Source organism: Callithrix jacchus, chromosome 1 (genome assembly GCF_049354715.1).
Source record: "Callithrix jacchus isolate 240 chromosome 1, calJac240_pri, whole genome shotgun sequence".
In the NCBI taxonomy this organism is placed as follows: Eukaryota; Metazoa; Chordata; class Mammalia; order Primates; family Cebidae; genus Callithrix; species Callithrix jacchus.
Genome location: NC_133502.1, coordinates 158,764,378 through 158,780,538, shown reverse-complemented (window position 1 = coordinate 158,780,538; position 16,161 = coordinate 158,764,378). Strand labels below are relative to the sequence as shown.

The 16,161-nt window shown below is 39.9% G+C and overlaps 1 protein-coding gene across 2 annotated transcripts in view; it reads left to right on the top strand.

The window, feature by feature from the left end:
- SVEP1 (sushi, von Willebrand factor type A, EGF and pentraxin domain containing 1) overlaps positions 1-16,161 on the top strand; it is a 210,257-nt gene that overhangs the window by 170,869 nt on the left and 23,227 nt on the right. For both annotated transcript variants that reach the window (XM_035254401.3, XM_035254412.3), the window contains exons 41-43: positions 3,876-3,939; positions 7,344-7,517; positions 8,656-8,832. In XM_035254401.3, coding sequence (XP_035110292.3) covers positions 3,876-3,939; positions 7,344-7,517; positions 8,656-8,832 — 415 coding nt within the window. The remainder of the gene's footprint in view (positions 1-3,875; positions 3,940-7,343; positions 7,518-8,655; positions 8,833-16,161) is intronic.

Sequence of the window (16,161 nt, the reverse complement as noted above, 5' to 3'; positions counted from 1 at the left end):
TTTTTTTTTTTTTTTTTTTGAGACAGAGTCTCACTCCATCACCAGGTGCCAGGCTGGAGTGCAGTGACATGAACTCAGCTCACTGCAACCTCTGCCTCCTGGGTTCAAGCAATTCTCCTGCCTCAGCCTCCCGAGTAGCTGGAACTATAGGCGCGCACCACCACACCCAGCTAATTTTTTTGTATTTTTAGTAGAGACGGGGTTTCACCATGTTGGCCAGGATGGTCTCGATCTCTTGACCTTGTGATCTGCCTGCCTTGGCATCCCAAAGTGCTGGGATTACAGGCATGAGCCACCGTGCCTGGCCAAAAGGTTTAAAAAAAAAAAAATGTAATGGTGATTGCAACTGGAGTGTTTCCTGTTTTTGAAACCTTATTGTTCTTCATGCAGGAATATTAATCTTGCAATTTATTAAAAAGGAAAGTAATATGGAAGTTATGAACAAATATATAGCAAAGTGATTGTCATTAAATTTAAAGTAGATAATTTAAAAATTTTTTGAAATATGTGTTAACTAAAAAATTGAGAAAGGTGCAATAGCGATTGCTCTCACTCCAAGCTCTTATACGTGTTAGAATCACTTGAGAAACTTTTTTAAAATATTGATGTTCAGTTACTTGGAGAAATTACCAATTCCAGGTCTGGGGCAAGAAATGTAACATATTGCCTGAAAACTCTTGTCACACAAAATAGCAGGAAACCTATCAAAGACTACATGTCAACAGGATTCAGAAGCCACTGGACAAGGCTCCCACAGGTCAAGATGAGACCATTTTAGCATTAATAAGGGTAATAACTTCAATGGACTGAACCACATCAAATAAATCATAAACAACACGAGGCTTATAATTATACTTTAAAACTTGGAAACTCTTAAAGGGTGCTTATGAATAAACTCATTATTTTGAAAACAGACAAGTCAAGAGGAAGAATTTTCTTTTCAGTACTATCTGTTTGACTAGATAACCAAACAGTAGATGAGAGAGAGAGAGGAGAAAGGGGAGAGGGGAGAGAAAGGACAGAAGGGGGGTGGAGAGAGTGAGGGGGGGCAGAGAGAGAGAGAGAGAGAGAGAGAGGAGGAGGAGGAAGGGGGGAGAGAGAGAGAGAGAGAGAGAGGAAGAGAGAGATTGAGATTGATTGATTATGAGGAACTGGCTCACACGTTAATGGAAGTTAAATAAATCCCGGGATCTTTCATCTGCAAACTAGAGACCCTGAGAAGCTGGTGGTATAAGTCACTCCAAGTTCAAAGGTCTGAGAACTAAGTAAGCTGATGATATAAACCCCAGTCGGAAGATAGAGGAAGAGATTGAGTCCCAACTCAAGTAGTGGGGAAGAAAAAAAGGGCCATTTCCTCCTTCTTCCATACTTTGTTCTATTTGGTCCCTCAGCGTTTTGGAAGATGCTCCCCCACATAGGGGAGGGCAATCTACTTTACCTGGTCTACCAATTTAAATGCTAATCTCATTCAGACATATCCTCACAGACACATCCAGTAGCAGTGTTTAAGGTGGGCACCTCTTTGCCCACTCAGGTTAACTGGACATCCATGTTTGTAAAGAGTTTCTCAGGTTGGCTGGGTGCAGTGGCTCACACCTGTAATCCCAGCACTTTGGGAGGCCAAGGCAGGCAGATCACAAGGTCAGGAGTTCGATACTGGCCTGGCCCATATGGTGAAACCCTGTCTCTGCTAAAAATACAAAAATTAGCCAGGCGTGGTGACAGGCGCCTGTAGCCCCAGCTACTCCGGAGGCTAAGGCAGGAGAATCGCTGGAACCTGAGAGATGGAGGTTGCAGTGAGCTGAGATCACGCCACTGCACTCCAGCCTGGGTGACAGAGTGAGACTTTCATCTCAAATAAAAAAAAAGAAAAGTTTCTCAGGTGATTCTAACATGGAGCTTGGAGTGAGAGCAATCACTATTATTGCTCTCTCAATTTGTAGTTAACACCAGGATGTTTCCAAAAGTTTAATGTTAAATTATCTATGAATACTTCTTCAAAGGTAATGACACATCAAGGCCAGACATGGTGACTCACACCTATAATCCCAGCACTTTGGGAGGCTGAGGTAGGTAGGTCACCTGAGGTCACAAGTTCAAGACCAACCTGGCCAACATGGTGAAACCGTCTCTAGCAAAAAATACAAAAATTGGTTGGGTGTGGTGGCAGGCACCTGTAGTCCCAGCTACTTGGGAGGCTGAGGCAGGAAATTGCACGAACTCGGGAGGTGGAGGTTGCAGTCACTGGAGATTGCACCACTGCACTCCAGCCTGGGCAACAGAGCAAAATTTCGTCTCAAAAATAAAAACAAGTAATGACCACCAGTTTTCTGTACATTCGTTCATAAAATTAATCATCACAGAAACATAAACTAGTCCCAATGTGTGGATCTTATTTGGTCCTAATTCAAAATAACTATTTAAAAAATAAATTATGAAATTTATGCAACAATTGGAAATTTGAAAACTGGCTATTTTATTCATATTAAGAAATTGTTATTTTTTTAAGGTGATAATGTTATTGTGGTTATAATTTTTAAGGGCTTTTTTTACATTTTTGGTTAATTTAGGAATCACTGTAATGAGGATGTATTTATATTATCGTAAGAAACAAGGTTTTTGGTGGCTAGAGGTTTTAAGCCCATATATGACACTGCAGTATTAGAGAGAGAGAGAGGAACATTCCTGGCCCATTGATCTAGGACCAGTTGTATTTGAATATACAGTGAGCCCCAAAGAGCCTTTCTAGCAGTATTTCTGTGCTTAGAGAAGCCATTCTTTTAGAGATTCATACTAAAATATTGTTAAATGATTTGAAGTCTGGAATTTGCTTCAAAATAATGTGAGTTTGTGGAAGGGGTAGGGCTTAGATGAAACGAGATTGGCCTTGAGTAAGCTGGGTGATGTCTACATGCAGGTTTCTTATACTATTCTTTCTACTGTTGGTATTTCTTGTATGTTTAAATTTTTCCATCAGACAGCATTTTTTTAAATGCAAATATTTGCTCTCATCTCAGACTAATTAATTCAATATCTCTGTGGGTTGAGTCTGGGGCAGTGGTATCCTTTTCAGAATTCCCTTGGTGATTTATGCGTGCAGCCAGAACTGAGAATAACTGATAAATCACTGGTCTTATAATCAGTGTAGTTCATTATCATCTGCTCAAGAGTCACCTGAGACGCTGTAAAAAGAAAAGGAGTATATATATTCCTAGACCAAGATCATCTGAACCAAATAGTTTCTGGGGGTCTGCATTTTTAAAATTTATACTTAATATTATTTCGGATTATCAAATCATAATTGTATACATTTATGGGATATACAATTGCGAAGATATATATGGAGTCAGCCTAAGTGTTGGCGGTCATCAATGGATGAATGGATTAAGAAAATGAGATATATATAGATACACACACACGCATGCTTATGTGTATATATCACATCTGTTTTTATGGCCAAATAGTGCTCAGTTGTATATGTATGTATACATACATATATTATTATGTACTATCATCCATACATTCTAAGAATGCATACAAATATGTGTTCGTACACATACATACACAATAGAATACTATTTGACCATCCATTTCTAATGCATTCTTTGTCAGTCTTAGTTACAGATTATAATTAGTTGCCATTTAAAATAAAAACTAAAGCAAAGTCTGTACCTTTATTATACTGGTCTGCCAGGGTGTAAATTTTGAAGCAATTTGATAACATTTTTGAAAGTCTAAACTTACTCCTTAAACTATATCATTTTAATGTGTTTGTTTAGCATTCCAGTGCATAGCTAGAATTAGTTGCATTTCCTTATGATCTTTCTATTATAGAGTTATGATCTTGTTGATGACCTTTCTCCATTGATTCACAGGGGAACAGGGAACGTATCTGCCAGGAGAACAGACAGTGGAGTGGAGCGGTGGCAATGTGCAAAGGTAAGTTGCGTGACACTTAGCAGCCCCCAAAATGACACTAAGGACACAAAATAAGAATGTAGCTACATTTTCTTCATAGATTTGTTTTGAAATTTTAAAAAAATGTAATCAAACTTCATAAACTGTATGAGAACCTTTTAATGGGCTTTTGCTCAAGGGCAGCAAACCATTAAGAGTCAAAAACTGTAGTAGGGATTAATGATAAACCGCAACAGGGCACAAGGTTGCTGACTCTGGAATGGCAAACATCTTGTTTGAACACTAGTTAATTATTGATTTTATTAGCATTTTTGTGGGGGGGTTTCTCAAATAATTATAAATTAGAAGGCTTAGGGCCAGGCGTGGTGGCTCATACCACCACTTTGGGAGGCCAAGGTGGGTGGATCACAAGGTCAGGAGTTTGAGACCAGCCTGACCAACATGGTAAAACCCCATCTCTACTAAAAATAGACAAATTAGCTGGGCATGGTGATGGGCACCTGTAATCCCAGCTACTCAGGAAGCCAAGGCAAGAAACTCGCTTGAACCTGGGAGGTGAAGGTTGCAGTGAGCCAAGATTATGCCACTGCACTCCAACCTGCTGGGCAACAGACTGAGACTTCATCTCAAAAAAAAAAAAAAATTAGAAGGCTTAGAGCCTTCTAAGGCTCTGTTTTTTTGGTGACAGTGCTAGTTAATACATTTAACGTGCTGTTGGCCCATCTGTCAAATAAATGAGTATTAGTATTTTGCATGGAATTTTACATTATTGTATCAGAACAGCCAAGTTTATTTGGCAAAATGTGGGTTAATTCACATAACCCCAGTATCCGCTTCCCTGCCAAAGGACAATGTATGTATGTATTTTTATTTTTGTTTTTGTTTTGAGGTAGAGTCTCACTCTGTCTTCCAGGCTGGAGGGCAGTAATACAATCTTGGCTCACTGCAACCTCCATCTTCCAGGACAGCCTCCTGAGTAGCTGGGACTACAGGCATGCACCACCGTGCCTGGGTAATTTTTTGTATTTCAGTAGATACAGGGCTTCACCATGCTGGCCTTGCTGGTCTCAAACTCCTGGCCTCAAGTGATCTGTCCTCCTCAGCCTCCCAAAGGGCTGTAATTACAAGCATAAGCAACCATGCCCAGCACGGCGTCAATAGCATTTTAAAGCTCCCTAAGTGGTTTCAAACTGTAGCCAAGGTTAAGATCTGTGAATCCCAGTGTACTTAACTTTGGGGTGAAAGAAGTCCATTAGCATCCAGTCCAGGGACTCACAACTCTGAGTTCACATTGGAATCATTTGGGGAATTTTTAATATAATATTAAAAGGTAGCCCTCAATATAAAGATTTGGACTCATTTGGTCTGTGATAGGTCATAAATGCTTCCCTGGTTCTCTAAAGTGCCACCAAACTCGAGAACCATTAGTCTAGAACCCCCTTCTCTGCCTTCACAAAAATTATAAATTTAAGACTCAAGCCCATTTTTTGAGATTCTTGAAAGGGTGATCCTATTTTCCTCACAGCATCCCTGTTAATAACATTTCTTACAATAATGCAAAATAGTTCATTACAACTTTAATATCCATCAGCTTATGAAGTCCATATATTCCTCAAAAGCCATATAAGATGTCATTTATTCTAATTTTCCCCAAGCTCATAGGTCCCTGTTCTTCATACTTTCCTATTATCTTTTTTTTTTTTTTTTTTTTATTTTTTATTGGATTATAGGTTTTGGGGTACATGAGCAGAGCATGCAAGACAGTTGCATAGGTACACACATGGCAGTGTGCTTTCTTTTCTTCTCCCCTTCACCCACATTTGGCTTTTCTCCCCAGGCTATCCCTCCCCACCTCCCCCTCCCACTGGCCCTCCCCTTTTCCCCCCTATAGACCCCAGTGTTTAGTACTCCCCTTTCTGTGTCCATGTGTTCTCATTTTTCATCACCCGCCTATGAGTGAGAATATGCGGTGTTTCATTTTCTGTTCTTGTGTCAGTTTGCTGAGGATGATGTTCTCCAGATTCATCCATGTCCCTACAAACGACACAAACTCATCATTTCTGATTGCTGCATAATATTCCATGGTGTATATGTGCCACATTTTTCCAATCCAGTCTATTATCAATGGGCATTTGGGTTGATTCCAGGTCTTTGCTATTGTAAACAGTGCTGCAATGAACATTCGTGTACATGTGTCCTTATAGTAGAACGATTTATAGTCTTTTGGATATATACCCAGTAATGGGATTGCTGGGTCAAATGGAATTTCTATTTCTAAGGCCTTGAGGAATCGCCACACTGTCTTCCACAATGGTTGAACTAATTTACACTCCCACCAACAGTGTAAAAGTGTTCCTTTTTCTCCACATCCTCTCCAGCATCTGTTGTCTCCAGATTTTTAAATTATCTTTTAACTTCTGATAATTTTATATTTTATCTCTTCTTCCAAGCAGTATGACCTTGACCAAATTAACCTCCCTAAGCCTCACATTTTGCCAACTGTTACATGAGATAATCTCAGAGTTGCTATAAGTAAGGCTGCCAGATTTAGAAGAAACAAAAATACAGGACATGCAGTTATATTTAAATTTCAGATGAAAAATAATTTATATGTAAATTTATAAATATGCAGTATTTGAGACATGCTTATGCTAAAAATGTATTTGTTATTTATCTGATATTCAAATTTAACTGACATCCTGTATTTTATTTGGGTTTACAACTTAAGTGTTGTAAGAAATACATTTAGTATTTGTTTTATTTTACCCAACTACTCATCCATTCCCCCTGCCCTCAGCACTATTAATATTAATATACATAGACAGCTGGAGTCAATAGGACTAAATCCTAATCTTTAATTGTATGCATGCATGAATCTAATACTTAGGTATGCTGTATTTTTTTTCCTTCAATGAATATCACTGTGCTTCACACATGAGTAGACCATAATATTTTGTATATTGCATGAAGTATCTTTGTCAACTGTAGGGAAAGAAAGAGGAATTGGAGAAGGAATCAATATGAGGCTTTTATTCTTTTTATTTTTTTAAGCTTGGCATACTGTTTATTGCACCAAATAAAATTTTTTTGTTATTGTACTTTAAGTTGTTGCATAGGTACACACATGCCATGGTGATTTGCTGTCTCTATCCCCCTGTCACCTACATCAGGCATTTCTCCCAGTGTTATCCCTCCCCATCTCCTAACCCCCCACCCCCAACTTACCCCAGTCTGTGATGTTCCCCTCCCTGTGCCCATGAGTTCTCCTTGTTCAACACCCACCTATGAGTAAGAAAAACATGTGGTGTTTGGTTTTCTGTTCTTCTGTCGGTTTGCTGAGAATGATGGTTTCCAGATTCATCTATGTCCCTACAAAGGACACGGACTCTTTGTTTTTTATGGCTGCATAGTATTCTTCTTTTTAGAGACCAGGTGTGAAGCTCCACTTGAATTTCTCAATGGGAAGGCTGATGTTGAAAACACAACGACCGGACCCAGCGTGGTATATTCCTGCAACAGAGGCTACAGTCTTGAAGGGCCATCTGAGGCCCACTGCACAGAAAATGGAACCTGGAGCCACCCAGTCCCTCTTTGCAAACGTAAGTATTTACTTTAGAAGAGATTTTAATGAGATTCAGTTTCACAATTAGCTTCCCACATATCCAAAACATTGAGGAAACCCCACTCATAAGGGATATGGGTCCAGAAAAAGCAATTAATGCCTATCCAAGCTGAATTATCTGGAATATTTAAAAAATCTATTTGTGTTATCTAAGTCCTGTCTGAGAATCAGCTTTTGTCGGGTTCCTTGAGTGATTGATTACTAAGAGAAAATGCAACTTAATGAAACAATGTTGACATACATGTATCATGAATTCTACTGGAGATAGAAAAGAAAGAAAATACATTTAATGTGTGATGTTAATATAATGAAGAATATATAAATATAATACTTTAAGATAATAAGTTATAACCATTCAAATGAAAACAATATTCACAAGCAAGGTATAAGTTGAGATTGCTCGTTACTGTTTGAAGTCTCATCAGAATGCAGTAACAGCAGAAGTGTACCTCACTCAAATACTTCTTTTGTGCCATTTAAAAATAAGAAAAACTTAAATTGCTTGAAATATTTGTTGATATGTCATCTTGTCATTTCCTGTGTTTCCCTCAGGCCTATAAAAATGAACCCATCTTTATCCAAAAGGCATGCAAACTGCACTCATTCTAATATCCTGCTCATAGTGGTGTGAGTCTAAAGTCATATTCAGCTCACATAGAAATGTCTGATGATTTCCTGGTTCCATCCTCCTGAAAGGTGGTCAATAAAATAAAGTGATAATTAGAAGTATTTGATATTCTTCTAATAATAAGGGAATATTTGACATACCCCTTGATTTCTAGTATGCCTTTTATTTTCACAATGCTGATCAAAAATCAGTCTAAAATAATGTGGCCTATCATTTCAGGCATAATTTGTCATCTTCAACTTTTAGGACCTTGCATTACTGGTTGAATAACTTCATGTTTTTTGATCTTGTCTGAGTTCATCTTTACACATAATTTCATGTGGATGCATGAACAAGTCTGTGTGTAATGTTTGAAGTTCCATATTTTTAAACCTTATATGATCATTGTTGAGAATCCATCTTCTATAGGACTACTACTCTGCCTTCGAAGAAATACATTAGGTAAGGAGGGAAAATATCAGTAAGCATTTTCTTTTCTTTTAAACAGCAAATCCATGCCCTGTTCCTTTTGTGATTCCTGAGAATGCTCTGCTGTCTGAAAAGGAGTTTTACGTTGATCAGAACGTGTCCATCAGATGTAGGGAAGGCTTTCTGCTGCGGGGCGAAGGCATCATTACCTGCAACCCCGACGAGACGTGGACACAGACAAGTGCCAAATGTGAAAGTAAGTCAGCAGGCAGAAGCCAGTTCATGCTGCTAGAGTGAAGTGTTTTCCCATCCCTGTGAGATTGTTTTCAGTCAAGTAACTTAGTTGGAAATAATTAGATCTCTGTGCTATCATAGTTATCATTTTCCTCATTAATGCTTGAAATTTTTTTAAATCTTCGAATTGCAAACATTTAAAAAAAAAAAAGAAAAAGCTTTCCAGAACCAAAGTAAAACCTACCTGACTAGGATTCACTCAACACATTTTGAAAATATGCTCCTCTAAAAACGAACAAGATACTAAATTCAAAATACATGTTGAATTTACGTATTTTGAATCCCCAAACTATCCTTTAACAGACTACAAATGTTTTGCAACAGAAAAATTATTCCACAGTGGTTCTCAAACTCGAGCCTGTATGAGAACCACTTAGATAACTTGTTAAAACACATTTTAGATGTTGCTGATGAGGATACTGCTGACCTAGGAAACAGTCTGAGAACCGCTAGCACTATGTTGCTAGCACTAGGGCTTAGCACTTTGCTGCTACATTTATGTAATCCAGAGGCATCTCTTGCTGCCTTATGATAACTCAACATTTTTTAACACACACCTTCTTTTCTTTTCTTGTTTTGTTTTGAAACTGAGTTTCACTCTTGCTACCTAGGCTGGAGTGCAATGGCGCGATCTCCGCTCACAGCAACCTCCATCTCCTGGGTTCAGGCAATTCTCCCGCCTCAGCCTTCTGAGTAGCTGGGATTACAGGCATGTGTCACCACGCCCAGCTAATTTTTTGTATTTTTAGTAGAGATGGGGTTTCACCATGTTGACCAGGATGGTCTCGATCTCTTGACCTCGTGATCCACCCGCCTTGGCCTCCCAAAGTGCTGGGATTACAGGCATGAGCCACCACGCCCAGCCTCTTGTTTTTTTTAAGACAGTTTCCCTCTTGTTGCCCAGGCTGGAGTGCAATGGCACCATCTTAGCTCACCGAAACCTCCACCTCCTGGGTTCATGCGATTCTCCTGCCTCAGCCTCCCGAGTAGCTGGGATTACAGGCATGTGCCACCACAGGCAGCTAATTTTGTATTTTTAGTAGAGACAGGGTTTCTTCATGTTGGCCAGGTTATCTCGAACTCCTGACCTCAGGTGATCACCACTCCTGGTCAACACACACTTTTTAACTCTAGTTAAAACATCTCCCTGCTGGCTGGGCATGGTGGCTCAAGCCTGTAATCCTAGCACCGTGGGAGACTGAGATGGGTCGATCACCTGAGGTCAGGAAATTGAGACCAGCCTGGCCAACATGGTGAAACCCCATCTCTACTAAAAATACAAAAATTAGCTGAGTGTGGTGGTGTACACCTGTAATCCCAGCTACTCAGGAGGCCGAGGTAGGAGAATCGCTTGAACCTGGAAGGCAGAGGTTGCAGTGAGCCGAGATCACACCACTGCACTCCAGCCTGGAAGAGAGCAAGACTCCATCTCAAAAAAAAAAAAAATCTCCCTGCCAATGTCCTGCCCTTCAGGCTTCTTTGTTGTCCAAGTCACTCCCTCTACAGTAATCAATTAAAATATTCATTGAGTCTGACCAGATGCAAGGCACAGTGCTGCATAGTATAGGATTGTATTATGCTTACGATGGTCTTCATCTTCAGAACACTTGCACTCCCATTAATGAGATAAGAAATATGCCTGTGAAGACCATGGGGATTCTGGAATCAGAAAGACCTGAGTTTGAATTCTGTCTTCAAAATGTTTAACTCTAATCCTTACTTCTCTGAGTCTTAGGGCTGTCATTTGTTAAGAGCTTCAATTATACCTATCTGGTAGGTATTATAGATATAGATTTGTCTTGAAGAATAAATGAATTGGTGCATATCAGCAATATCTCCTAATAGGAAGACATACACAACAGCCCAAGTCCCTGAATTTCCAGACAGCAGCCTCTTTGCAGCATTAGAATGTATATTTTGGGGAGAGGGGTCAAGATGGCCAACTAGAAACAGCTGCGGACGGAGCCTCCCACTGAGAAGAATGAAAACAGTAAGTGAAGCCTACATGGGCAACTGACGTATCCATGTTCTCTCATTGAGACTGACTAGGCAGTTGGCACAATCCACAGAAAAAGAGAGAAAGCAGAGTGGGACAACGGCCCACCTGGAAGCCATATGGGGCAAGGGGAGCTCCCACCTCCAGCCAAAGGAAGCAGTCAGTGATTGTGCTGCCCCACTCAGGAAACCACACTTTTTCTTTGGATTTGTGCAACCTGTAGATCAGGAGGTCCCCCTTATGAGCCCACACCACCAGGGCCTTGGGTCCCAAGCACAGAGCTTTGCAGATTCTTGGCGGCCACTCAGCTGAAGACTGCCTAAGACTACCCAGTTCCCGGAGGGAGGAGCAGCCACCATCACTGTGGCTATCTGCTGCCTAATATGACTGAGCTCCTGGGAGAGGAGCTGCATCATCACTCCAGCTCCAGTCTGCCATTTTTTTCCCTGCTGGAGCCAGGGAGACTGGGCCGTTTGGACTGAGGAGGAATTCCCCCACAGCGCAGCACAACAGCTGTGGCAAATCGTAGACAGACTGCCTCACTAGACTGGACCCTGACTCATCTCTCCTCACTGGATGGGGCCTCCCTGTGGGAATTGTGGCAACTCCAGCCAGGGGTTTATGGACAGAAACTCTGATCTCCCTCAGGCAGAGCCCCTGGGCAAGCGGTGGTCATGATCTCTACAGATCAGCAGGCTTGGTCCTTCCCTGCTGGTTCTGATGAATCCAAACAGTCTGGACAGTGGGATTCCTGGCAGCACAGTGCACTAGCTCTGCCAAGGGAAGCCAGAGTGCTTTTTTAAGCGAGTCCTTGATCCTATGCCTCCTGATTGAATGCACAGGGGTCACAAGACACCTTATACAAGGGCATTTCTGCTGATATCAGATTGGTGTCCCTCTGGGACAGAGCTCCCAGAGGAAGGAGCAGGCAGCCATCTTTGCTGTTCTGCAGCCGAGACCCAGACAAATAGGGTCTGGAGTGGCCCCCCAGCAAACCTACAAAAGAGGAGCCTAACTGTTAAAAGAAAAAGAGAAAGCAGCAACAACAACATCAACAAAAATGTCCTCACAAAAACCCCACTCAAAGGTCAGCAGCCTCAAAGATCAAAGCTAGAGAACTCAGGAAGATGAGAATCAATGAAGAAAACATTGAAAACTCAAAAAGCCACAGTTCCTCTTGTCATCCAAATGACTGCAACACTTCTCCAGCAAAAGTACAGAAGTGGGCAGAGGCTGAGATGGTTGAATTGAAAGAAGTAGGCTTCAGAAAGTGGGCAATAATGAAATTTGCTGAGCTAAAGGAACATGTTCTAACCCAATGCAAAGACATAAACTGCCAGAATAAAACATGACAGGAGCTGTTAACCAGAATAACCAGTTTAGAAAGGAATGTAAATGACCCGATAGAGCTGAAAAACACAACATGAGAACTTCACAATGCAACCACAAGTATCAATAGCTGAATGGACCAAGTGGAGCAAAGAATTTTAGAGCTTGAAGACTATCTTGCTGAAATAAGACAGGCAGAAAAGATTAGAGGAAAAAGAACGAAAGGAATGAACAAAACCTCTGCAAACTGTGGAATCATGTAAAAAGACTGAACCTCTGATTGATTGGGGTACCCAAAAGAGGTGAGGCAAATAGAACCAAGTTGGAAAATGTACTTCAGCATATTATCCAGGAGAACTTCCCTAGCCAGGGAAGACAGGTCAACATTCACACTCAGGAAATCCAGAGAACCCCAATAAGATACTCCATGAGAAGATCAACCCCAAGACACATAATCCTCAGGTTCTCCAAGTAAAAATGAAGAAAAAAATGTCAAGGGCAGCCAGAGAGCAAGGCCAGGTGAAGGGAAGCCCATCAGACTAACAGAAGACCTCTCTGCAGAAACCCTAAAATCCAGAAGATATTAAGGGCCAATATTTAATATTCTTAAAGAAAAGAATTTCCAACCCAGAAATTTCATAGCCGGCCAAACCAAGTTTCATAAGTGAAGGAAAAATAAAATCCTTTTCAGACAAGATAATGTTGAGGGAATTCATCACCACCAGACCTGTCTTGCAAGAACTCCTGAAGGAAGCACTAAATATGGAAAGAAAAAACCATTACCAGCCATTACAAAAACACACTAAAGTACAAAAACCAATGACAAGATGAAGCAACTACATCAACAAGTCTGCAAAATAACCAACTAGCATCATAATGAGAGGATCAAATTCACACATAACAATGCTAACCTTAAATGTAAATGAGCTAAATGCTTCAATTAAAAGACACAAAATGGCAAGCTGGATAGCGAGTCAAGATCCATCAGTGTGCCATCTTCAAAAGACCCATCTCATGTGCAAACACACTCCTACGGTCAAAATAAAGGGATGGAGGAAAATTTACCAAGCAAATGAAAAGCAGAAAAAAGCAGGGGTTGAGTTGTAATTCTAGTTTCTGGCAAAACAGACTTTAAACCAGCAAAGATCAAAAAAGACAAGAGCATTACATAATCATAAAGGGTTCAAGTCAGTAAGAACTAAGTATCCTGAAAATATAGGCACCCAGTACAGGAGCATCTAAATTTATAAAACAAGTTCTTAGAGACCTACAAAGAGACTTTGACATTTGCACAATAATAGTGGGAAACTTTAATACCCGACTGTCAATATTAAACAGATCATTGAGATAGAAAATAAATAAGGATATTCAGGATTTGAACTCAGCTCTGGATAAAGGGAACTTGATAGACATCTACAGAACTCTCCACCCCAAAACAACAGATTCTACATTCTTCTCATTGCCACACAGCACTTGCTCTAAAATTTATCACATAATTGGAAGTAAAACACCTCTCAGCAAATGCAAAAGAACTGAAATTATAACAAACATTCTCTCAGACCACAGCTCAGTCAAATTAGAATTCAGGTTTAAGAAACTCAAAACCATACAACTACATGGAAATTGAACAATCTGCTCCTGAATGACTCCTGGGTACATAATGAGATTAAGGCAGAAATCATGAAGTTCTTTGAAAGCAGTAAGAACAAAGAGACAATGTACCAGAATCTCTGGGACACAGTTAAAGCAGTGTTAAGAGGGAAATGTATAGCACTAAATGCCCACATCAAAAATATAGAAAGATCTCAAATTGACGCCCTAACATCATAACTAAAAGAACTAGAGAACTAAGAGCAAACAAACCTTGAAACTAGCAGAAGACAAGAAATAACCAAGATCAGAGCAGAACTGAAGGAGACACAGACATGAAAAACCCTTCAAAAAAAGTAATGAATCCAGGAGCTGGCTTTTTGAAAAAGTAATGAAATAGATAGACCTCTAGCTAGACTAATAAAGAAGAAAAGAGAGAAGAATCAGGCACAATAAAAAACCACAAAGGGAATATCACCACTCATGCCACAGAAATGCAAACAATCATCAGAGAATTCTATAAACACATGTATGCACATAAACTAGAAAATCTAGAAGAAATGGATAAATTCCTGGAAACATACGCCCTTCCAAGACTGAACCAGGAAGAAATTGCATCCCCAAATAGACCAGTAACAAGTTCTGAAATTGAGGCAGTAATAAATAGCATACCAACCAAAAAAATCTCAGGACCAGACATATTTACAGCTGAATTTTATCAGAGGTACAAAGAGGAGCTGGTACCATTCCTTCAGAAACTATTTCAAACAATTGAAAAGGACGGCCTCCTCCCTAACTCATTTTGTGAGGCCAACATCATCATACCAAAACCTGGCAGAGAGACAAAAAGAAAAAATTTCAGGCCAATTTCCCCCATGAACATCAATATAAAAATCCTCAATAAAATACTGGCAAACTGAATCCAGCAGCACATCAAAAAGCTTATCCACCACAATCAAGTTGGCTTCTTTCCCTGCATGCAAGGCTGGTTCAACATATGCAAATCAAGAAACATAATTCATCACATAAACAAAACCACATGATTATCTTAATAGACTCAGAAAAAGCCTTCAATAAAATTAAACATCCCTTCATGTTAAAAACTCAATAAACTAAGTATTGATGGAACGTACACCAAAATAATAAGAGCTATTTATGACAAACTCAGCCAATATCATACTGAATGGGCAAAAGCTGGAAGCATTCCCCTTGAAAACTGGTACAAGATAAGGATGCCCTCTCTTACCACTCCTATTCAACATAATATTGGAATGCTGGCCAGGGCAGTCAGGTGAGAGAAAGAAATAAAGGGTATTCAAATAGGAAGAGAGAAAGTCAAATTGGCTCTGTCTGCAGATGACATGATCCTATATCTAGAAAACTCCGTCATCTCAGCCCAAATGCTTCTTAACCTGATAAGCAAAATCTCAGGATACCAAATCAATGTGCAAAAATCAAAAGCATTCCTATACACCAATAGACAAACAGAGGGCCAAATCATGAATGAACCCCCATTCACAATTGCTACAAAGACAATGAAACACCTAGGAATACAGCTAACAAGGGCAGTGAAGGACCTCTTCAAAAGCTATAAACCACTGCTCGGGAAGCTCTGAGAGGACACAAACAAATGGAACAACAATTCATGCTCATGGACAGGAAGAATCAATATCATGAAAATGGCCATACTGCTCAAAGTGTTTTATAGATTTAATGCTATTCCCATTACACTACCATTGACATTATTCATAGACTTGAAAAAACTACTTTAAAATTCATATGGAACCATAAAAGAGCCTGAATAATCAAGACAATCCTGAGCAAAAAGAACAGATCTGGAACATCACACTACCCAACTTCAAACTATACTACAAGACTACAGTAACCAAAGAAGCATAGCACTGGTACAAAAACAGACAGACCAATGGAACAGAATAGACATCTCAGAAATAAGACCTCACACCTACAACCATCTGGCCTTCAACAAACCTGACAAAAAAAACAAGCAATGGGGAAAGGATTCCCTATTTAGTAAATGGTGGTTAGGAGAACTGGCTTGCCATATGCAGAAAATCAAAACTGGACCCCTTCCTTACACCTTATACAAAAATTAACTCAAGATGAATTAAAGACTTGAATGTAAAATCCAAAACTATAAACACCTTAGAAGAAAATTTAGGAAATACCATTCAGGACATAGTCACAGGCAAAGATTTCATGATGAAAATGTCAAAAGCAATTGCAACAAAAGCAACACTTGACAAATGGGATATAATTAAACAAAAGAGCTTCTGCACAGCAAAAGAAACTATCATCAGCGTGAACAGACAACCTACAGAATGGGAGAACATTCTTGGTATCTGTCCATATTAGACA